Genomic DNA, 25,106 nt, shown 5'->3' with positions numbered 1-25,106 from the left:
GTTGACTGTGCATACTGGATGTTTTTCCCTTTTCACACCATTCTTTGTAAACCCTAGAAATGGTTGTGCGTGAAAATCCCAGTAACTGAGCAGATTGTGAAATACTCAGAGCGGCCCGTCTGGCACCAACAACCATGCCACGCTCAAAATTGCTTAAATCACCTTTCTTTCCCATTCTGACATTCAGTTTGGAGTTCAGGAGATTGTCTTGACCAGGACCACACCCCTAAATGCATTGAAGCAACTGCCATGTGATTGGTTGACTAGATAATTGCATTAATGAGAAATAGAACAGGTGTTCCTAATAATTCTTTAGGTGAGTGTATATTGTGGGGATTTGCTCTGGTAGACAGGCTAGCGGACGCAGTATAGAGGCAACCACAAAGTATTTAACTTAAACAGTTCAGTGTTTTATTCACACATAAGGAAAAACAAAATGTGACATTTTGCAGTCTAGGTGTTTGCTCACACCATGAAAAGTCAAGAACAAAAACATTCACCTGGTTTGCAGTTTCTCCACCTGTGGTCCACAGAAGGCTTTAGGGGCCTGTTTCTCAGCCTGCGACTCCCAGCTGAGACTGCTGGCTGGGTTTGATATAGGCCAGTAAAGACCCGGCCTGGAGCATGGGAAGCAGCCACCCACCCAACACTTTGGCTATTCCCAGTAAGAGCCGGCCCGGATCAGCTTACAGCCATACTAAAATAGCAACGTGTCAACCAGCACTATCTGAAGCTGACACTTGAAAATATCGGCTCTTACTTTACCAAGGTCAGGAACCTTGGTGACACATACCTTCCATCAACGACGGACCCTTGCACCTTCCTACAATATATATACTATATACGGGGGCACTGGCTGCGTATATATACTATATATCGGGGCACTGACTGCATATATATATATATATATATATTTACTATATATGGGGGCAGTGGCTGCATAACCAGTATATACAAGGGCACTGGCTGCATATATATACTATATATAAGTGTCACGGCAGGGAGTAGGGAAACCCCCCACCGTGCAAAGGCAGAGACTGCAATGCCAGATAGGAAGGAACAGGGAGCAGGTCACCACCTAGCGCAACCCTGAACTCACCTTAGACTCCTACCGCATGAGTCGCCTCAGAAGGTAAGGGGGCTCATGCTCACCAGCCTTTGACCCTACTATCCTTACAAAGCCCTAGGCCTAATGACAGGGCAGAGACCACCCATTCATCCAACACCACGGATGAATGGTGTCTCAAATGGCCCAGTGGCAAGCAGGATAGAAGGCCATGGGCTAAACAGTACGGCAGGTAAGTTGCACAGTAACATAACTATGCAATCCTCACTTACCTGCCGTAGCCATGATGGAAGGTGGCTCCAAGCTGGAAAAGCCCACAGGCGAGTCTTCGCTTAAACCCCTCCGGAAAAGCCTGCCCCTTTCGGAGCCTCATACAACAATCAAACCTCCAAGCAAAACCCCCACCATAACTACATACACCAGGTGGGGGGAGGAATGACAGAAACACACCGGAGGGGACAACAGACAAAGCAAGATATACAAAATAACAAATAAGGATAGCTCACACAGACAGTATCATTCAGCCCAGGAGCAGAGCTCCACAGCAAGCAGACAAACAAACCAAACTGACACTCAGGCTCCACCACACCAACATATAGGAGGCCTGAGGTCACACCCACCACACCTACCAAGCACACCTTAACCCCGTGCACACCAAAGCAGGGAAAGGAAACATCCTAAAAGGGAAAGCGCACACACATGCATAAAAACAAGTTGCCACCGGCAACCAGCATGCGCGGAGAAAATGTCACACCGAGGCCGTGACAATAAGGGGACACTGGCTGCATAACTAGTATATAGGGGCACTGGTTGTATATATATATATATATATATATATATATATAGTTATGGAAACCTGGTGTAAAACTGTGTGTATATGGAGACTAAGGGCCTGCGAGCTTCTATTGGTTGATAAGGGTCATGTGACCAGGCTTCTATTGGCTAATGCATTTTTTTGGGAATATCTCAGGAACGGTACATCCTAGAGAGCTGAGCCCCGGTCTAAAACCTTCCAGGACACCTGATGTACCTGTGTGGCAAATTTTGTGATTGTAAATCAGACGCCGGATTCCTTTAGCAGACATACACACACACACACATATATACGCTCAGCTTTGTATATTGGCCTAACTGGGTCAGGGGGGTGGCTTAGCGGGACCTGGGGGCGGGGTTTTAGTTTCGTCTTTTGAGAGTGGACACATTGTGGCAGGGGGCGTGTCTGGGCTCCTTCCTGCAAGAGTGAGGACCCTCTGGGCACCTTACTGGCTCATTTGCATACAAAATAAACTGTATTTTCAGAGGATAAAAACTATTGCTGGAGCAAAGGCACATGTTGAAAAAAGGTACTAAGTGCTATTAGGACATGGCTTTACTTCAATAGTGATTATCCTGGTGACAGATTTCCTTTAAAGCTGACTTTTAGCAGTGAAGAAAAATGGCTGCGTTGTTATGGAAACCTGGAGTAAAACTGTGTATGTGGAGGCTAACGGCCTGCGAGCTTCTATTGGCTGATAGGGATCATGTGACCAAGCTTCTATTGGCTAATGCATTTTTTGGGAATATCTCAGGAACGGTACGTCCTATAATGCTGAGACCTGGTCTAAAACCTTCCCGGACACCTGATGTACCTGTGTGCCAAATTTTGTGATTGTAAATGCGACGGTGCGGATTCCTTTAGCGGACATACAGTACAGACCAAAAGTTTGGACACACCTTCTTATTTAAAGAGTTTTCTTTATTTTCATGACTATGAAAATTGTAGATTCACACTGAAGGCATCAAAACTATGAATTAACACATGTGGAATTATATACATAACAAACAAGTGTGAAACAACTGAAAATATGTCATATTCTAGGTTCTTCAAAGTAGCCACCTTTTGCTTTGATTACTGCTTTGCACACTCTTGGCATTCTCTTGATGAGCTTCAAGAGGTAGTCCCCTGAAATGGTTTTCACTTCACAGGTGTGCCCTGTCAGGTTTAATAAGTGGGATTTCTTGCCTTATAAATGGGGTTGGGACCATCAGTTGCATTGAGGAGAAGTCAGGTGGATACACAGCTGATAGTCCTACTGAATAGACTGTTAGAATTTGTATTATGGCAAGAAAAAAGCAGCTAAGTAAAGAAAAACGAGTGGCCATCATTACTTTAAGAAATGAAGGTCAGTCAGTCAGCCGAAAAATGGGAAACTTTGAAAGTAAGGGCTATTTGACCATGAAGGAGAGTGATGGGGTGCTGCGCCAGATGACCTGGCCTCCACAGTCACCGGACCTGAACCCAATCGAGATGGTTTGGGGTGAGCTGGACCGCAGAGTGAAGGCAAAAGGGCCAACAAGTGCTAAGCATCTCTGGGAACTCCTTCAAGACTGTTGGAAGACCATTTCAGGGGACTACCTCTTGAAGCTCATCAAGAGAATGCCAAGAGTGTGCAAAGCAGTAATCAAAGCATAAGGTGGCTACTTTGAAGAACCTAGAATATTACATATTTTCTGTTGTTTCACACTTGTTTGTTATGTATATAATTCCACATGTGTTAATTCATAGTTTTAATGCCTTCATAGTCATGAAAATAAAGAAAACTGTTTGAATGAGAAGGTGTGTCCAAAATTTTGGTCTCTACTGTACATACAGTGGGATGCGAAAGTTTGGGCAACCTTGTTAATCGTCATGATTTTCCTGTATAAATCATTGGTTGTTACGATAAAAAATGTTAGTTGAATATATCATATAGGAGACACACACAGTGATATTTGAGAAGGGAAATGAAGTTTTTTGGATTTACAGAAAGTGTGCTATAATTGTTTAAACAAAATTAGGCAGGTGTATTACAAAAATACAAGGATAAAAACGTGTTTAAGAACAAGGTATGTTGCCCGACCCGGGTTTCGCCATAATGCCCCAGACGAAGCATTATGGCGAAACCCGGGTCGGGCAACATACCTTGTTCTTAAACACGTTTTTATCCTTGTATTTTTGTAAGTACAATAAACCATTTTCATTTGTAATCGTTGAGACGTACTTCACTATTTTTGCGCTTTCCTTCCCTTCCGAGCACTATGGAAGTGTGAGACAGTTGTCATCTTGAAGTGACGCTCATCCAGTGAGATCGGAGTTCGGACCAAACATCTCCCTATAAGCGGCTCCTGGTTCTTGCTGATCTTACAACTAGAGCTCCTTGATTGAAGACACACTGGTCTCTTTCTGTGCGCAGTATAAGTTATCCTTGTTTCCATGCAACTGTTGAAAAGTATTGAATGTGGTCCCATCCAACTGAAGATTTTTCCGAATTTGAGAAGATAATAGGAATATTTAAAAGAATCTTTTCTTGCAGCGCAATCCTTTTCCCTATCATTTGTTCCACTGACTTTTTTCCCACACTGTCTTGGGATTTGCAGCACTTGAGGGGACTGATTTCCTACGCAGAGACATTGTGTTTTTTATTCCCCTAAACCATGATGGTGAACAATCTTTGTCTTCAGGTCATTTGAGAGTTGTTTTGAGACCCCCATGTTGCTACTCTTCAGAGAAAATTAAAAGAGGAGGGAAACTTACAATTGACCCCCTTAAATACTCTTTCTCATAATTGGATCACCTGTGTATGTAGGTCAGGGGTCACTGAGCTTACCAAGCCAATTTGAGTTCCAAATATTAGTTCTAAAGGTTCTGGAATAAATAAAATGACAACAGTGCCCAAATTTATGCACCTGCCTAATTTTGTTTAAACAATTATAGCACACTTTCTGTAAATCCAATAAACTTCATTTCACTTCTCAAATATCACTGTGTGTCTCCTATATGATATATTTAACTGACATTTTTTATCGTAACAACCAACGATTTATACAGGAAAATCATGACGATTAACAAACTTTCGCATCCCACTGTACATACGCACACACACACACACACACACACATATACACTCAGCTTTATATATTAGATATACATTACAGGGATCATGCTGTAGATAAGGTCAGTAAAGTAAAAACATCAGAGGGAAAGCAGCACAGGTTACAATAGCAAATAGACTATTAAAAAAAATGTAATTGCAGGGCTTCTCTCGGGTTAGCTGTATATGAGAGGATACACACTGCTCTGGGGTAGTGGGGGAAGTTATCCGCATTCTGATTTATCCTGCTAGTTCATGTGAGGAGAGCAAGTGGTTATGGGAAGTGAGGGAAATGCAGGATGGCCTCGAGGACATGGTTGAGATCACCACAGGAAGTGCAGCAGAGGCCATCTTAGGAAGATGCTGAAATAGAGGCACAGAGAAATAGGGTTGCTAAGGGCTGAATTCAGACATCAGAAAGGTAAAATTAACTGAAAAATAAAGCTTCATAATTACCTTTCCTTCAGCATTACATATGTTAGGAATTTCATTTTTAGTAGTGAAATGGCAGTTACACTTTAAGAAATAAATGGCTAGGGTATCACTGGGAATAGTGCGGTTATACTGAATATGAGTTGTTCTCCAAACACCACAGGAAAGTAATATGGCTAATATTTCAACATGGCTTTTGTAACTTGGCGATAGAGTGGTATAAACGCTCCATATTATTTTACTCTTGTGTCACAACTAGGAAGGAGCAAATCGACTTCATATGAAACATCCTAAGTCGATTCGCATAAAACTTCATTTGAATACTGTACAGTACAGTTTTAGAATGTATTGGCTCCTATGAGCAAAAGTTATTATTTTGCGAAGTCTCGCGAGACTTCGCATAATAACTTCAGAAATTGATTTATGCTGTAAAAAACATTTCCCAAACTCTGGTTCGCACCGTACAGTATTCAAACAAAGTTTTATGCGAATCGACTTTGGATGTTTCATCCGAAGTCGATTCGCTCATCCCTAGTCACAACTAATGATTGTATGTATCTGCAGGTATAACAGTGATAGGACATAACAGTGAAAGACGCACAGCTGTGAGCCCATGTGAAGAAGCAGGATGCTACAAACGGGAAACTGATCTATTCTGCAGACCTCTCACAGCTCAATGCTCTGACTAAAGTGTCACAAAGCTGTGAAACAGTTGTTAGGGTAAGCATTTTTGGAAAAGCACCAAGTTTCATTGGGTAAGGGTACATTCACATCTGTGGCATGATCTAGCACAAATGGCGACTGTCGGCTGTACAAAAACTGTTGCATGTAATGTGTTTTGCCTGGCTGAAACCCAGCATTTATGTTGGAAAGCAACCGGATCACTGCAGGACCCCATTATAGTCAATGCGGCAGCCTGCCAGATCTGCTTCCGCATTTGTGAACGTACACTAAGAATTACAGGTATATACAGATGACTGGCTCACAGCAAAATGACAATATGCAATTTATTAAATCATACATAAATATCCAGATAAAATCTAAAAGATAAATAACACGCAGTTCACAGTCACGGTGCCTAATTTAAACCTAATTGCGTAGCTCATGCAAAAAAAAACTTATATTATTTCATGTAGTCCGGTAAAAAATAATCTCAGAAGACAAAAATCCAATATTAGTGCACATTCTATGCTGGTTCATTCAGAGTTGATAAATGTTCAAGCCAATGTGGGAGAGTTGCAGCAGTATTGATTCGTCAGTTGATGACTTTGATTCACTCACCTGTGATGTCGGCGAGCTGCTGAATCTTGTAGCTCCCTCATGAGTCGGCACACTTACTTGCGCATGCGCAACATGGTCGATGCCAGGCTGATTACCAGTGCCTTTACATGTCTGAACACTCTCCATTATGCCCCTATTACACTATATTTGATCTTCAATCAGGAGTATTTTGTTACTTTTTTAAAATTTATTTTTTTTTTCTTTTATTTTGTGTGATGCAATTTATGTTTTTCTTTTTTTTTATATACATAGGACTCTATATTTTCGATGATTGCTTATGTTAAATCTGTCAGTATATAGAAAGGTAGGAAGTTATTTAATTGAGGAGGAACGCCAAGATCTGTATTGTAAACCTTTGGCACACTGCAAAAATATGACACAAGTGAAACCACAGTTAAGGAGTTTTACCACCATACATCTCTGATCCTGTTTTGGATCTGGTCAAGGTACCAGGTAGGTTGATGTACTGCTCCAAATTAGTAGAAAATTGTCTTAACGTGCACGGAGAAATCAAACTCTGACACACCTATTGGAGTCAAAGTAAAATCTCTAGTTTAATTGAAAGTGTTCACACAGTATATACCCTCCCGTGGGAGGTGACTAAGTGTAGTGCATTTTTATTGGTTACTGGGAAGCAATAGCAAGCATTCAATGGGTTAACTTACACTTCTTTTTCATCAGGCTGACTTAAGAAATCAGCTAGGAGCGCAGCTACGCAGCCCCCTCACTGACATGTACATAGGGCTTTGGAATGCGCTCCTTCCCCCCTCCCATCTTCATGATAGTGGGAAAGCTGTGTGCGCCTGGTGATACATCGACGAAGCAGGATTTTTCTACTAAGCAGTGGCTGAGCAGGGTATATAGAACAAGCAAGTATCCAAACTGTTTCAATAATCCATAACAGTCCCCCCTTGGAAACTTGATTGTAGGCTATCCCTAAAGCCTAGCAAATCCACTGGGCATACCCTTCATATCCTCTTCACCTGCAGTGGCGACAACTTATCTCTAATAGTTAAGCTCCCGGTTTAAGGGCTTATGGTAGTACCCGAGGATTCATCTTACCCTATTTCTGCACAGCATCATAGCTGGGATGGGGAACCGTGTTAAATGGCGTTTCCTTTTGTTCTTCCTCATAGCTTATTGTTCCAGGGTCGTCAGGACGGCCTTTACTCTTTTACAATGTGAGGCGGGGATCCAGGTGGGTCTCCCTTTGAGTTTTACAAAGTTGGGGTAGTCAACAGCACTTGGTAGGGTCCCTCGTATCGTGATCCGAGGGTGCTTCTGACATGTTTCTTGACTACCACCCACTCTGCAGGTTTCAGAGTGTGGCTTCCTTCTAGGGAGTCTGGATCTGGAATGGAAGAGAGAACTTGTGTATGTATGTTACACAATTGGTTTATCAATGCTATCACATATTTTGCAACAGATTCATAATGCATTTGTAGCTGCTGCGGAAAATTTTGTCCCATTTTCTGGCCCTGTCCCAAATAGGATCTCATATGAGGTCAGTTTGTGTGGGGGCCTTGGTGTGTGCCTAACTGAAAAGAGTGTTATAGGCAAGCACTGAACCCAATTAAGCCCTGTCTCCCTGGTCATCGTCAGAATTATTTAGTTCAATCTTTCAACTTTGCAGCTGCTTTGGGGTCGGTTAGGGGTGTGAAACGCTAGGTGTGACCCTACCATCTTCCAGACCTCTCGGGTTAGACTAGCAGTGAATGCTGGGCCCTGATCACTCTCAATGACTTCAGGTACCCCGAACGTACAAACACTTTCCTGCATTAGTTTCTTAGCAGTGGTGGTTGCTGTCTGATTTTGGATGGGGTAGGCTTCAGGCCACCCAGAGAACAAGTATATCACTACTAGCACATATTGAAACCCTTGGCACATTGGCATCTCGATTTGGATCCTTTGGAATGGGTACAGAGCTCTGGAAAAGCACTTGGTGGGCATGGGTTCAGTCCTGCCTGGGTTGCACTTTGCACAAATGAGGCAAGACTGGGTATGTCTTACCAGGACTGGACTGATTCCTGGGGCCACCCATATTTTGTCAATTAGTTCTTTCATGATGGTTTTGGATTGGTGGGTGGGCCCATAGGCCACTGAGGCTATTAAGGGATAGAGGGCTCTAGGTAGGCACACTCTCTTTCCTTGTGTCCAGATTCTTCTTCGAGGGCTGACTCTTTCAACCAGGTTTCCTTTCCCATGGGAGTGGCCTGTTTCTGCATTTGTTTCAATAGGTCCCATTTCACTTCTTTTTGTTCCAGGTCTTCCTGTGCTACCATAATCTGGTCTGACTGGACTCTTTTCTCTTCTACTGCTGTTTCCTCTGGCCTCAGAGGTGTCAGCTCGAGTATGGGCCTTTACCTTGATCACTGCCACTTGGGTGGGCAGGAGTACTGCTGCCATTAGAGCCGATACTGCTGAAGCATTCTTGATTGGGGTTCCTGCGGCTGTGATGTAATCCTATTCTTTCCATATTACTCCAAAGTCATGAACCACTCCAAAGGCATATCTAGAGTCTGTGTAGATATTGGTGGTAGGGTCTTTTGCCATGCGACAGGCTTCAGTGAAGACAATTAGTTCAGCCTCCTGTGCTGACTGGTCTGGGCGCAGATGTCTTGCACACAGCACCTCATGCTCACTAGTGACCGCCATGCCTGTATGGAACTTCCCTTTGGCATTGGCATACCTTGAGCCATCCGCAAAGAGAGTCCAATATGGGTTTGTCAGAGGAGTGTCTTGGACCGATGGTGGTCTCCCTACTTCAGTTTCCATCATTGTGATGCAATCATGATCTTGTTCCTTGTAAAGAGTCGGTTGAGGCCCAGAGTTCATCTTCCTGAAGATCCTCTTCGGCATGTAGATCAATAAAATCTTCAGAATCTCCAGTATACTCCCCCCTTGGAAGAGGAAGGAGTGCTGCAGGCTTAAGGATGTGGCATCTCTGAATAGTGACATTATCTGGCAGGAGCAGACTACACTGGAGCCGGAGGTGGCGCTCTGCTGAAGGATGGCAGAAATGTCATAGGGAGCCAGAATAGTGAGGAAGTGACCAAGCACAACGTCAGATCTGACGTCCAAAAGAGAGCTGGCAGCATGGACGGCTCTGACAAAGGAAGGGGCGGCTCTGGCTATGGGGTCAAGGCGCTTAGAATAGTAACCCGGGGTCTATTGCGGCCACCATGAGTTTGAGTAAAGACTACAGTTGCGTGGCCCTGATGTTCCATGATATACAGTCGGAAAGGAAGGTTGTAGTTGGGGGTGCCAAGATCAGGGGCAGATGCAATGGTGGCCTTCAATGACTGAAAGGCTTCTCCGGTCTCCATTGTCATCTGGAAAGGACTAGTAGCATTGCGGGGTATACAGTCATATAGGGGCTGCATTAGGACTGAAGCATCAGGGATCCAGGGTCTGCAGTAGGAGATGAGTCCCAGAAAGGTTTCCAGCTGATGAGGGGTGTCCGGGAGTTGGATATCAGAGATGGCCTTTTTCCTGGCATCAGTGAGGTGCTTGCTACCTTGAGAGATACAATGACCTAGGAAGACAACTTTGGGGAGACACAGCTGCAATTTAGCTTGTGAGACTCGACAGCCAGCAGAAGCCAGGAACTGGAGAAAGGAAACAGACATGGACAGACAGACTTGCGGAGAAACGGCACAGAGGAGTAGGACATCCACATATTGCAGGAGTTCCACTTCTGGGTGGTCAGACTGCCAGCGTTGCAGAACAGAGGACATAGCCTTTCTAAAGCAGGAAGGGCTGTTTTGGGCCCCTTGAGACATAACAGTCCAGGTGTACTGTTTGCCAGCATGAGTGAAAGCAAAAAGCAATTGACAGTCCTCATGTAAGAGAACAGAAAATAATGCATTGGCCAGATCAATGACGGTGAAACTAGTGGCGGTGGGTGGGATGCCAGCGAGGAGGGTGTGCGGGTTGGGGACAATAGGTGTCTCGAGGAAAGTGGCCTCGTTGACAGCTCAGAGATCCTGAACCAGGTGGTAAATAGGAGGTTGTCCCTTCTCCCTCTTCTTCCGGACAGGATAAAGGGGCGAGTTACATGGAGAGGTAGTGATTTTGATTGCCCCATTCTGCAGGAGGGCCTGCACTTGGAGTGTAATAGCATCCTGTTGTGAGACAAAAAGCGGATATTGCGTTTTGTATGGCAGGACCTTGGGGTCCTTCAGGTTCACAGTGACTGGTGGCGCCTTCGGCCTAATCAGGATGAGGTGCAAAATGGTTTGCAGTGAATCCCCTTGCTCATATGAATCAGTGACCTGAAGAGTTGTTAATGCCATGAGGAGGCTTGTTTCTTCCGGGTATAGGGCTGTACCGAGGGTGACCGTCCCATCCTCTCTGAACTGTATGTTAGCTTGGATTTTCTGAAGAAGATCAGAGCCTAACAGATTGAAGGGGCATTTTTGGCTGACAACAAATTGCGACATGACTCCTGCTGGAAGGTGGAGCCGAGGGGTTTTGGTCTGGGAGAATCCAGGGGAAGTGACTGAGAGTGACTTGGTAACGGAGTTATGCTGCACGACCCCTTCTAGTCTAGAACAGGGTAATTGAAGGTCAGTGAACCAGGAAGGAGGTACGGCAGTCTCACATAAAACACTGTGGGCTGCACCAGTGTTTACAAGGAATGAGAGTTCCTTCCCTGCCACCTCGAGGGTTGTAAGGTCAGACCCCTTAGGATAGGGGTGGGGATATGGTCCATTATTAGTGAAGAATACTACCCTGTCTTGTTTTCCACAATACTCTGTAGGTCTGACCATGTACATCCATACATTTGATGTACAAACCGGATTCCAAAAAAGTTGGGACACTATACAAATTGTGAATAAAAACTGAATACAATGATGTGGAGGTGCCAACTTCTAATATTTTATTCAGAATAGAACATAAATCACGGAACAAAAGTTTAAACTGAGAAAATGTACCATTTTAAGGGAAACATATGTTGAATCAGAATTTCATGGTGTCAACAAATCCCCAAAAAGTTGGGACAAGGCCATTTTCAACACTTTGTGGCATCTCCCCTTCTTCTTACAACACTCAACAGACGTCTGGGGACCGAGGAGACTAGTTTCTCAAGTTTAGAAATAGGAATGCTCTCCCATTCTTGTCTAATACAGGCTTCTAACTGTTCAATCGTCTTGGGCCTTCTTTGTTGCACCTTCCTCTTTATGATGCGCCAAATGTTCTCTATAGGTGAAAGATCTGGACTGCAGACTGGCCATTTCAGTACCCGGATCCTTCTCCTACGCAGCCATGATGTTGTGATTGATGCAGAATGTGGTCTGGCATTATCTTGTTGAAAAATGCAGGGTCTTCCCTAAAAGAGATGACGTCTGGATGGGAGCATATGTTGTTCTAGAACCTGAATATATTTTTCTGCATTGATGGTGCCTTTCCAGACATGCAAGCTGCCCATGCCACACGCACCCATGCAACCCCATACCATCAGAGATGCAGGCTTCTGAACTGAGCGTTGATAACAACTTGGGTTGTCCTTGTCCTCTTTGGTCCGGATGACATGGCGTTCCAGATTTCCAAAAAGAACTTCGAATCGTGACTCGTCTGACCACAGAACAGTCTTCCATTTTGCCACACTCCATTTTAAATGATCCCTGGCCCAGTGAAAACGCCTGAGCTTGTGGATCTTGCTTAGAAATGGCTTCTTCTTTGCACTGTAGAGTTTCAGCTGGCAACGGCGGATGGCATGGTGGATTGTGTTCACTGACAATGGTTTCTGGAAGTATTCCTGAGCCCATTCTGTGATTTCCTTTACAGTAGCATTCCTGTTTGTGGTGCAGTGTCGTTTAAGGGCCCGGAGATCACGGGCATCCAGTATGGTTTTACGGCCTTGACCCTTACGCACAGAGATTGTTCCAGATTCTCTGAATCTTCGGATGATGTTATGCACAGTTGATGATGATAGATGCAAAGTCTTTGCAATTTTTCGCTGGGAAACACCTTTCTGATATTGCTCCACTATCTTTCTGCGCAACATTGTGGGAATTGGTGATCCTCTACCCATCTTGGCTTCTGAGAGACACTGCCACTCTGAGAAGCTCTTTTTATACCCAATCATGTTGCCAATTGACCTAATTAGTGTTAATTGGTCTTCCAGCTCTTCGTTATGCTCAAATTTACTTTTTCCAGCCTCTTATTGCTACTTGTCCCAACTTTTTGGGGATTTGTTGACACCGTGAAATTTTGAATCAACGTATTTTTCCTTTAAAATGATACATTTACTCGGATTAAACGTTTGATCTGTCATCTACGTTCTATTACAAATAAAATATTGACATTTGCCTTCTCCACATCATTGCATTCAGTTTTTATTCACAATTTGTTTAGTGTCCCAACTTTTTGGGAATCCGGTTTGTACCTGTCACAGTTTCCTGAAAAAGGGCATGGGATGGATTTCAGAATTTGTCAGCAGGTTCACTATGGTGAATAACTGCTGCAGGGTAAAGGACACATATTTTGGAGGTCCTCGTGGTCAGGTAATAGCTAGGGCTTCCTTTACAATTTCGAAATTGCCCCTTTCTAAAGCTTGCATATTCCTTTGTAATTCATTAATCTGTTCCTGGAGCAGAGTTGGTCTGGGCAGGCTCAAGGGTTGGGTGCCGGAGCCACTATAGTCTATTGGGGGTGGTCGCTTAGGGGTCTCTGTGTCTGAGTCTACAGGACCAACAACACTGTCCGGATTCTCTTTTTCAGGTACTTCTGACTGTCCCTGTCACGGCAAGTGGGGATAAGAGGAACACCAAGTAAACAAACAACAACAGGTAAACAGACTAGGCCCCAAAGCTAGGGAGGAGAGAATGGTAACCTCCTAACAATCCCTGAGCCTCTCCCTGACTGCTGACAGTATGAGTAAGTCCTGATGGTGAACAAACTCATACGCTGGAACCTAAGCCCTGCTGACACTGTAGCAAACCCTAACTTAGGGAGAGGGGAATGAGACAGCCATTACCTTCCACCGTGAAGGGACCAGCGTCTCCCTGAGACCTAGCAGCAAGACACGCACAAAGGAGAAAACAGGAGGACTTAGCTTGAGATGAGCGGGAAGTAGAGGATCCACAAACAACCAGTATAGAACTCCAGAAGGAAAATATCAACCCCAAAGTCAGCAGTAAGAGGCGGACTTAAATAGAGCCTCTTCAAAAGCTAACGAGCAGAACCTGTGGAGAGGTGGGATCCAGCCCACAACAACAAACAGAAATGAAACACAGAAAGACCTGTCAGATAGACTCACGTGCTGCAAGTCTATCCGATCTTCTCAGATCTCTCACAGGGCAGGCAGTGACAGTCCCCCTATCATGATTGAGGCAGGAGGTGGATTACTAGGGGCCATAAATGTGCCGTCTGGATTTATCATGGGATATAACGGAGCCACGGGTGAGACTACAGGGGCGATGGGAGAATCAGGGCTGAAGGAGATTAATGGTCCAGCCGTGGGCGTCAGTTGGGAATAAGATGCCGCCGTAGCAAGGACTGGGAGGACATGCTTTGGACTTACAGGGGTGTGACTATGTGGGTGTGGAGCACCAAAGGCAAAACACGTGTCTCAGGAGGTGGGATTTTGCTGACAACATACATTACAGACCCACCCACTTCTTTTCTTCTCAGTGGCATTATAGGGCGGTGGCTGCCCCAGCTCAAGATTACCATGTTTACAATAATATCGGCCACTAGCTTCATCAAGATTTTGCTCTCCTCCTGTCTGTTCAAATTTCTTGCTACAGTCCAGCCACACTCGGACTGTATCCACTAACTTCTCATCTTCTAATCTACCTTTCTTTTCTGTAAGCAAAGTTTTCATGTTGTACAACACAAAGTACCACCTTTACATATACCATATCCTTTCTCTAGCTTGCTCAGACTGTTCACAAATCATTTTCCTCTCCTGTCCACCACGTACTGCTCAGGTGAGCAGTAACCCTTTGGGACACTTGCTGAAGCTGTCTAGAGACCTCTGTACAGAGTAATCACTGGACCTGATGAAGCTTTGAGTCCCAGACAAGCACACTCTGTGCTGCTGCGGACCGCTCTCCCCCCTTCTGTGATCGAGTCAGACAACCGGGCTGTACTCCGATACAGGCAAATAGGAGCACTCTCTAGTTCTCAGTCAGTGATACTTTTCAAAAGTCTTCACAGTTTTTAAACACAGTACATCAAGACTTTAAAACACATGGGGTTCTTACTTTCATGCCCTCGAGGACACCCCAAGCTGACACGGCACCCCTCCCTCAGACAGGCACTAAAGCACTACACCAAAGGACACATGGAGGTAAGGTAACTCCTACCTCTTATCACGGGCTGCAGTCCCGGTGTCCGTTAGTGAGGTCCTCCTTGTCTGGTCATCAGGGGTACTGGATCAGGGGTCATGTCCTTCGAGCCCCACGTTTGGGCAGCCAACTCTTTTGGAACTGGTCAAGGTACCAGGTAGGCTTATGTACTGCTCCAAATTAGTAGAAAATTGTCTTAACGTGCACGGAGAAATCAAACTCTGACACACCCATTGGAGTCAAAGTAAAATCTCTAGTTTAATTGCAAGTGTTCACACAGAATATACCCTCCCGTGGGAGGTGACTAAATGTGGTACATTTTTATTGGTTACTGGGAAGCAATAGCAAGCACTCAATGGGTTAATCTTACACTTCTTTTTCATTAGGCCGACTTAATAAATCAGCTAGGCGCGCAGCTACGCAGCTCCCTCACTGACATGTACATAGGGCTTTGGAATGCGCTCCTTCCTCCCTCCCATCTTCAAGATAGTGGGAAAGCTGTGTGCGCTTGGTGATACATCCAGGAAGCAGGATTTTTCTACTAAGTGATGGCTGAGCAGTGTATATAGAACAAGCAAATATCCATACTGTTTCAATAGTCCATAACAATCCATCTAGTGCCCCTATCAAGTGGGAGGCACTTAAGTGTGTGATTAGGGGGGTCTTCATATCCCACGTGGCAGGCTCAAAAAATAGAGGTCTGCTAAGCTGAAGTCTCTCCTTCAAGAACTAGGGATTAAGGAATCTACCAACAAAAGATCCCATTCTCATAGTCTATGTGTCAAGATTTCTTCCCTCAGTCAGCAGATTCTGTCGATTCTGGATCAAAAGACACTATGCATCAGTGACAAGATCCGCAAAGAGTACTATGAATATGGTGAAAAATGTGGAAAATGGTTGGCTAGGGGTTTTCCATCCCTGCTTACCGCAGACCTGGATTGCGGCTATTAACTCAGTGAGGTGATAATACCAGTGTTATTAAAAGAGCAGCAGGGTGGTAAACTTACTCTGTGGAAGAGATATATTGATGATTGCTTAATAATGTGGGAGGGAGGACGTCAAGGTTTGGAAGATTTTATAGCTGGTATAAATAGGAACAGTTGGAACCTGACCTTTACAAGTGAAATTAGTTCTGAGTGCATACATTTTCTTAATCTTACTACTTTTGTAGAAAATGATGTAATCAAAACTAAAACCTTTTTTTAAAAAAGATGTGAATGCATATATTGATGTAACGAGCTGTCATCATAGCTCCTGGTTAAAAAAATATTCTAAAAGGACAACTAAAAAGAATCCATCAACATACAGTAAAGGATTACAAGGAACAAAGTCAAATCATTCAAAAACGTTTTGAAGAAAATGGTTATGATGGTGAGAATCTAAAGAGATGTAGTGAAAAAATAGAGGATAGCGGAAAAATAATAGATAAGATTGATAAAAAAACAAATAAAGAGGATAATGATTTTAGATTTACTTTTTTTACCCAATTCAATCACAGGCCCTATAAAAATGCCTTGCGAAAAAAACTGGGTGGTTTTGAAAAATGACCCTATATTGGGATCGATAATTCCAGGGAGACCTGAAGTAGTATACCAAAAATCCCAGAATATACGGGATCATTTGGTGCATAGCTATATACCTACAAAAGTAAAAAATAAAGAAAAAAATAAATTCACTTGGTGGGGTTTCTGCCTTTCATGCAAAAACCACACACGAGAAAATAAGAAGGAAAACACACAAACTATACAATCTAATAAAAGAGGTTTGAGTTTTAAAATTAAAGGTGAAGTGACGTGTGAACAGATGGGGGTCATTTACCTTTTGGAGTGTCCTTGTGGCCTCCAATATGTGGGACGGACCATGCGCAAATTAAAAACACGAATACAAGAACACATTAGAAACATCAAAAGGGGTCTGGAAAGTCACAGTGTGTCCTCACATTTAAAAAAAAGTCCATAATAAAGACCCAAAAGGGCTAATGTTTGTTGGTATTGAAAAGGGAGGTAGAATGGGTTTACAAAATGGGCACCTTACAGCCACAAGGGCTGAATATTGACTTTGACCTAAAACCTTGTTGAATAGAATAGACATATGATGAGGGCGTTTTCTAGTTTTTCAATTTGTTATTTGTGAATGTGGGAGTTCCAATTGGCTGATGTAGACCATGTGACCAATTTATGAATGAAAAAAGGGAGAGAAAGGGAGTACAGGTTGGACTTCGTTGAATTGTAAATCTCCATTGGCTAATACTAACCATGTGTGTTTTTATTAATGAGAAATGGTGGGAAAGAGGAATCATTGATATTTGAAGTCTGAGAATCCTTGAGAAAAAGAATGGGACTTTTATGAATGTACTAAAAAGGAGATATGGGATAATTTTTATGTATTTTATATTTTGTGTATTTTTGTATGAGTTTTTACTTGTATATTGATATATAAAGTGTGGGATCACTACCGCAATAAGTTGTGATGAAGGGAGGGGCTTTTAACTCCTATCCATATAAATTATACGCCCCTTGGAGGGTGGGATATTCACCCCTGAAGAAGCAAATAGGCGAAACATAGGTGGGGCAGATCTATGAGGCTAGATGCACTTTATTTCAATGCTTAATGTCATATTACCTTTGTAAGTATATTACATTTTTTATGACTATATTTATGGTGGTACTTCACTACAGTATGTGCGCAAACCTCTAACCTTCCACAGCTTGGAATAAGCTATCCCTGTTGGATACTCTGATGTTTGGCTGCATCTGAAAAGACTGTTATATTCGGATTACCTTCGGATGCCTTTGTCGAATTCGGCAGCAAGACCCCTCCAAGGCGTTTCCCCCCAATTATATACCTCTTCTCTCTGCCGTGGAAAAAGATCTCAATAAGTGGATGCAGTTACCTCTTTCCTGGTTTGACAGATTAAATGTCCTAAAAATGGACACCCTCCCTTAGTTTTTATACCTCTTCCAAACCCTACCCCTAGACCTTCCCCAATCCTTTCTCCAAATAAGGAAGGTATCCTTAAAATTTTTGTGGAAAGGGGGCAGACCACAGATACAAAGATCTTGTCGCTACACAGATCGAAGGGGGAGATTGGGTTGCCAAACTTCTTGTTATATTACAGAGCCACTATCAGTAAGTGTGCGTTAGATCTTTTCCACCATAAGGCGTCCAAACTGTGGGTTCAGATGGAACACACGAGGAACTCAGTTCAGGCAGCCCATTTGGTTGCCCTTTGGGATCTCACTGACTGACCTTGCCCTGTCTCCCCTGATGACCACCCTACTCATATCCTTGAGACGCTTTGCACTTACTTCCAAGCTGATCTCTATATCTGGCCCCTTGATGCCTTGGGTGGGCAATCCTCTTCTTCCTTCCTCCCTCAGAGAACGACTGCTATCTCTACCGGAGGATCCTATTCCTAGGGTACGCAATGTTTTTCGGAAAGGGAGTCTCAAACCGTTGACTGAGCTATTGGGGGTTTCTGGGTCAACCACGGGAACTTGGCTCAAATATCTCCAGCTGCAGAGCTCTGTTTCTTCTCTCTCCCCAGTCCCTCCTCAGAACCCAACTTACTACATTTGAGAAGATGTGCTTCTCTACATGTATCCCAGGACACAGTATTTCGGCCATTTAGGAATTGCTGAGGGACTGGGGGGAAGGAGGACTTGGCAAGGCATGCTTTTTTGGCTGCTTGAGAATCTGAGCTTCAGTCCTCTTTTTCGGCCTCCCAATGGTCGAAAGCCTTTGAAACTAATCATAAGATGACCATATCCTGCAGACTTCAGGAAACTAAGTATAAAATTATCGCCCATTGGTACATGACCCCAGCTCGTCTTCAAAAAATATACCCTCAAACTTCTAGGCTATGTTGGTGGTTCAGTGCGGCCCCTGGTACCATGCTTCACATCTGGTGGGATTGCGCTGTTCTTGCCCCCACTGTGGCAAGACGTGATATCTCTGTTTAATGCTCTACACAGGGTCTCTTTAACCCTGTCCCTGGAAATGGCTCTTCTCTCTATTTTTTGGGCTTCCTCACCAGTGTAAGACACTCTCCTGTTTCGCGGTCCACTGGGGCCCCCAGGAATTCTCATGGGGCTCGGCCTGCAGGGGACCCTATTGGAGTAGCGGGACAGGTCACGCGTGTGCCTGCGGAATCTTTGGGTCCGACTCGTTTGCAGGCGGACGCGGTTACGGCGTCCGTGCTGACACGATCGTGTATCCATGCTGGGCCGCTTGAGCAACCTCATGCATGCTTGAGAGGAGGTTCGCAAATGGTTGCGCGGCCGAACGTACGCGCATCTTATTCGCTACGCCGGCCGGTGACGCGGAATATAACTGTACATAAACTCTAGTAGATTAGAGGGCAGGCATGAGTTAAGTGATCAATGACCAGCTAAGGCCACACAAGTGTCAGGGATTAGGATAATCATATGGCCTATGAGGAATAGACACATGGCACTCTGTGATTGGCTAGCAGGTGTTTAAGGGGTGATCTCCCTGGCTAGTCAGTGCCCACTGTTGTTTTGACAACCCAGGTGTATGTTGCTGTTCACATTCTTCCAGACTACCTGTGCATGACATCTGACTTCCTCAATCCATCTCTAGAGACTGCCTGTGGGAAACTTCTATGTAGAACAGTTTGTCTCGTGTTGAACCTCGGATCGGACCCTGGAAATGTCTTGTCCCTAGGTACTACGTTACACGGACTATTTCTGTGCATATGAACTTTGGCCTGGTCTGACCTTATGAGTTTTCCTGCACAAGTTATTATTGGGATTGATTACCTGCATATGATTTCTGGTCTGGACTGTACTGCCGTCATTTAATAAATCCACCATTGTTTAAACTCTGTCTGGCTGTTTGGGGTTCTGCACCATTACAACCACGGCTCGAAAGGGACTTTTGGGATTCTTCATTTTGGCAACTCGCCAGATTATCCCCAGGAGGTGGAAATCCACATCTCCCCCCTCAATAGCACAATGGGTTGAGGCAATGAACCAGATTATGAGGATGAAAGAGCTCAGGACAGAAGACGCACAGACTCAGGACACATTTAAAGGGATTCTGTCACCTCGTTTTAGCCTATACAGATGCGGACATGCACGGCTAGATCGCCGCTAGCATGTCTGCAATATACCTTTCCCATACCGCTGTGTCCTTTTTATTGTGTTTAAAAAATTATTTTATAGATATGTAAATGAGCCTGGTAAGGAGCCTAAGGGGATGTACTAACCGTCTTGGAGCCTAGCCACACCCCCCTGTGAAGGAGCCCAGCACCGCCTGCGTCCTCCGAATCTCCTCCTTGCTCTCAGTTAGATCGCTGTAATCTTGCGATGCACAAGCTCACGCATGCGCAGTTCCTTCCCTGAGTGTGATGCCATCACAGAGAAGGAACACTATAACGGCACTGCGCAAGCTAACGCTAGCCCATGAGTGCCGCTGGAAGTCCGCTCCGGCCCCATTTACATTCACTGATGCCCAGCACGCTGCGGTTTTTGTCCGCCGCCTCTCAGCATGTTTGCCGTGCTGTGGCCGCATCTCCGACCTGTCCCCAATAAAGTGAATGGGGCCGGAGCGGACTTCTGGCGGCACATGTGGGCTACCGTTAGCACGGATAACTGTATACAGTGTACTGGGGTCACAGATCTCTATATGCAGTGGTGGGGGGGTCACATATCACCATATACAGAGTGCAGGAAGGAGAGGACACACATTTATAGATGGTGAGACTAGTGACTAATTTTACAGTATTAGAGATTTTATAATAAGATAAATTGTCACCAAAGTTTTTGTAGAAAGAGGCATAAGTGAAAAAGGTGACTTGTTAAAAATACCTTTAATAATTAATCAAGAGGGTATAGGTATAAATATACCAACTGTGAAAGAGCTACGTTGGCCGAGAGAACTCAGTAAGGGAGTAGCAATCCCTTGGACAAAAAAACAAACATACAGACACCGTAAGCACAGGGGTTATAAGGGTAAACAGAGAATAAGGATAAGTAATTACTAATAGCCCGGAGATGCAAGGCTAAAAAAAGGCACTAACTACCCCTAGAGTCCCTAGAGGTCTGCTGTGCCCAGGGCGACCCCCTAAAGGTGGAGGTTCCCTGTCCCCGTACCTAGTGCTAACAGGTCCCTGGAATTCCCTAGTTACAAAAGGTTCCAGGAAGGACTTAAAATAGAATGACGAATAAATGGTGCTCTATATGAATGGATGTCACCATTATTCTCAGGTGAGCAAAATCCGCTGGTCACTAAATGTTCCCAACAGGAAGGTAGTCACCAATAGACCCCGACGCGTTTCGCCCAATGCTACTTAGGCTCATCAGGGGGTACGATAAAGTGTGGTACTTAGCTTTTGCAACCGGATGTTAAAGACCATGATACTTTATTCCGCTGCCGGTCCCCAAGAGGAGGAAAGTAAACCTCCTTCCGCTCAAAGGTGCCTAAAAACGAGTAAATAAATAGAAGTATAACTAATAAGATAGCCTCGCAATGGTACGTCACTAAGGCAAATCTCACGGTTATGCACCTGATGCCCACACAGAACTCACAGCTGGCAACCAACCAAAAGGAGTCCACATAGTTACATGTATTATAGAGTTACAAAGGTAGACAAAGCAGGGGAAAGACTGCATAAAATTCCCAATATTCCTGATCTAAGCCCATAGGAAAGAGGGATAAGGCCCAGTAAAGACTTACAGGCGGTAGAGATGGAGATTCATCCAGGCAGAGGTCGAGCTATAAGGGTCCAAAGCTGACCTCTGCTACAGTGAAATCAGTTATTTAAAGACTGGCGCCGGTACAGCAGCGCTTCCGGACGCTCAGACACGATTTCCGGTCTTTGGGGCGCATACTGGAACGCAGGTGACTGCTCGTCACTTCCGGGATCGTGAAACGCAAGGTGGAACGCATGACGAAACCGGAAGTGACATCGCATCAGCTGCCAAAACCCGGTGGAACGCATCAGTGGAACGCAAATGCTCCACCTATGTCCACAAGCGCTGCTGGAGCCCTATTAGGAGATCCCTAGGATAGGAACCACTCAGGAAACAGCAGCTACTAGGGGGGAACAGAATAAAATCTCCCTAACCCTAGTTACAAAGGTCCAAAAAAAAAAGGGGAGGCTAAGGGACCTAATGGAAGTTTTTTTAAAATATCCCAAAAGATACAAATAATGATAGGTCTAAATTATAATAATACTCCGTGTGGTCTCTTAATCATTGGAACAGAGACCACACAGGGTTTCATAAAGATGAGGGGATCAGATAATAAGATCACCTATATAGTAAGATGCTTTACGCATCGATTTGAACAGTTTAGAGGGCAACATACCTAAATAACAAAAACTAGACACCGACTAAGGAAACATATTAAGGACAGGGAATAACTAGATGAAACATGTAAAATTTAATCTTTCGTTAAGGCCCCGAGGGGATTGGGACTGGAACCGATAGATCCATGAAGCCTCTTTCTTCAGAATCTTTTTGTCCCAGTCCCCTTTTCTTTCCGGTAGTGGGATTACCTCTAGTACGGAAAAGCGAGCACAGGTCACATCACCCCTGTGGACGTTGTTAAAATGATGGGCCACTGGGGTATCTTTTAGCTTCCTAATATCGTTTAGGTGCTCACAGACCCTTCTCCTGAACTCTCTTTTGGTTTTACCAATGTAGTCAAGAGGGCAACTACACTGACAGATGTACACGACTCCTTTGGTTCTGCAGTTAGCAAAGTCCCGGATGGTAAAGGGACGTTGTGTCGCAGAACAGATAATTGTTTTTGAGGTATTGATGGAGCTACAGGCTTTACACGATCCACACCTGAAGACACCCAAGGGCTTTCGGTCCAGCCAGGTGCCTTCTTTCTTGGGGCCCTCGTAATGACTCTGCACCAGGCGGTCCCGCAGGCTTCTCCCTTTGCGGTAAGTCACCTGGGGGTATGTCCTGATTACCTGCGTTAAGTCTGGGTCCATTACGAGTACTGGCCAGTGTTTTTTTAAAATGGATATTATTTCTTTATTGCTGGAATCAAAAGTGGAAATCAGACGAATCTGACCCTCACCCAGGGTATCTTTTTGTCTAGGTAATAGTAGATCCTCCCTTTTTATTGATTCCGCATGATGGAAGGATTCTTTAAGGAGTGGCAAGGGGTAGCCTCTCTGCAATAATCTGTTCTTCAGTTTATTTGATTCAAAGTAAAAGTTACTTCCTGAAGAGCAGTTTCTGCGAACCCGCAAATATTGGCCCCTGGGAATACCCCTCTTAACAGCCAAGGGGTGATGACTCTCCCAGTGCAGTATGCTGTTGGTTGCCGTTGGTTTACGGAATACTGAGGTGATCAAAGTCCCCTCAGACTTCGTCACTGCTACATCAAGGAAAGTAATCTGTTCCATCTGCGTCTCAAAAGTAAAGCTCAAACCGATATCATTTTGGTTAAGAGTATTTAAAAACTTATGAAACGCAGGTATACTGCCCTCCCAGATCAGAAATACATCGTCGATGAAGCGAGTCCAAAATGTAATGTTCTCGCTCCACCAACGATGCTGATCCGGGAAGACATAATGGTCCTCCCACCAACCCAGGAGGAGGTTGGCATAGGTAGGGGCACATGAGTTCCCCATTGCCGTCCCCCTGAGTTGGTGGTAAAAGGAGCCATTGAACAGAAAAAAATTATGTGTCAAAGTGTAATCAAGGAGCCTCAGAATAAAGTCATTATGCTGATTAAACTGAGTGCCCCTGGTAGACAAAAACGAAGAAACAGCCTCCAACCCTCGATCATGTGGAATGGATGTATAGAGAGACTCTACGTCTATGCTTGCCAAGATACTGTTAGGGTTGATAGATAACGTCTCGATCTTACGAAGAAAATCCATCGAATCCCTAGTATAGGACGGTAAAGTTATTACAAAATCGCGGAGTACTTTATCAAGGTAGATACCAGTATGATGTGTTAAGGAATCGATACCTGAGACGATGGGTCGCCCCCTCAGGGGCTGTAACCCCTTATGTATCTTTGGCAAGCAATAGAACGTAGCAGTCTGGGGAGCCTTGGGGAGCAGAAAGTCAAATTCAGTTTTATTTACAAGGCCTTGTAAATCCTTCCATCATGCGGAATCAATAAAAAGGGAGGATCTACTATTACCTAGACAAAAAGATACCCTGGGTGAGGGTCAGATTCGTCTGATTTCCACTTTTGATTCCAGCAATAAAGAAATAATATCCATTTTAAAAAAACACTGGCCAGTACTCGTAATGGACCCAGACTTAACGCAGGTAATCAGGACATACCCCCAGGTGACTTACCGCAAAGGGAGAAGCCTGCGGGACCGCCTGGTGCAGAGTCATTACGAGGGCCCCAAGAAAGAAGGCACCTGGCTGGACCGAAAGCCCTTGGGTGTCTTCAGGTGTGGATCGTGTAAAGCCTGTAGCTCCATCAATACCTCAAAAACAATTATCTGTTCTGCGACACAACGTCCCTTTACCATCCGGGACTTTGCTAACTGCAGAACCAAAGGAGTCGTGTACATCTGTCAGTGTAGTTGCCCTCTTGACTACATTGGTAAAACCAAAAGAGAGTTCAGGAGAAGGGTCTGTGAGCACCTAAACGATATTAGGAATCTAAAAGATACCCCAGTGGCCCATCATTTTAACAACGTCCACAGGGGTGATGTGACCTGTGCTCGCTTTTCCGTACTAGAGGTAATCCCACTACCGGAAAGAAAAGGGGACTGGGACAAAAAGATTCTGAAGAAAGAGGCTTCATGGATCTATCGGTTCCAGTCCCAATCCCCTCGGGGCCTTAACGAAAGATTAAATTTTACATGTTTCATCTAGTTATTCCCTGTCCTTAATATGTTTCCTTAGTCGGTGTCTAGTTTTTGTTATTTAGGTATGTTGCCCTCTAAACTGTTCAAATCGATGCGTAAAGCATCTTACTATATAGGTGATCTTATTATCTGATCCCCTCATCTTTATGAAACCCTGTGTGGTCTCTGTTCCAATGATTAAGAGACCACACGGAGTATTATTATAATTTAGACCTATCATTATTTGTATCTTTTGGGATATTTTAAAAAAACTTCCATTAGGTCCCTTAGCCTCCCCTTTTTTTTTGGACCTTTGTAACTAGGGTTAGGGAGATTTT

General features: G+C 44.3%; 1 protein-coding gene across 2 annotated transcripts in view; it reads left to right on the top strand.

The window, feature by feature from the left end:
• The window catches only part of LOC121001914, a 121,514-nt gene that overhangs the window by 84,200 nt on the left and 12,208 nt on the right, over nt 1–25,106 (top strand). Inside the window, exon 12 of one of the 2 annotated variants that reach the window (XM_040433152.1) lies at nt 5,953–6,108. In XM_040433152.1, coding sequence (XP_040289086.1) covers nt 5,953–6,077 — 125 coding nt within the window. In that variant the 3' untranslated portion in view covers nt 6,078–6,108. Of the gene's footprint in view, nt 1–5,952; nt 6,144–25,106 lie in introns of both variants that reach the window. The other variant, XM_040433153.1, reaches the window with a different exon arrangement.

Source organism: Bufo bufo, chromosome 5 (genome assembly GCF_905171765.1).
Source record: "Bufo bufo chromosome 5, aBufBuf1.1, whole genome shotgun sequence".
NCBI classification, from domain to species: domain Eukaryota; kingdom Metazoa; phylum Chordata; class Amphibia; order Anura; family Bufonidae; genus Bufo; species Bufo bufo.
The sequence above is the reverse complement of the archived record's forward strand: the minus strand, read 5'-3'. Positions and strand labels throughout refer to the sequence as shown.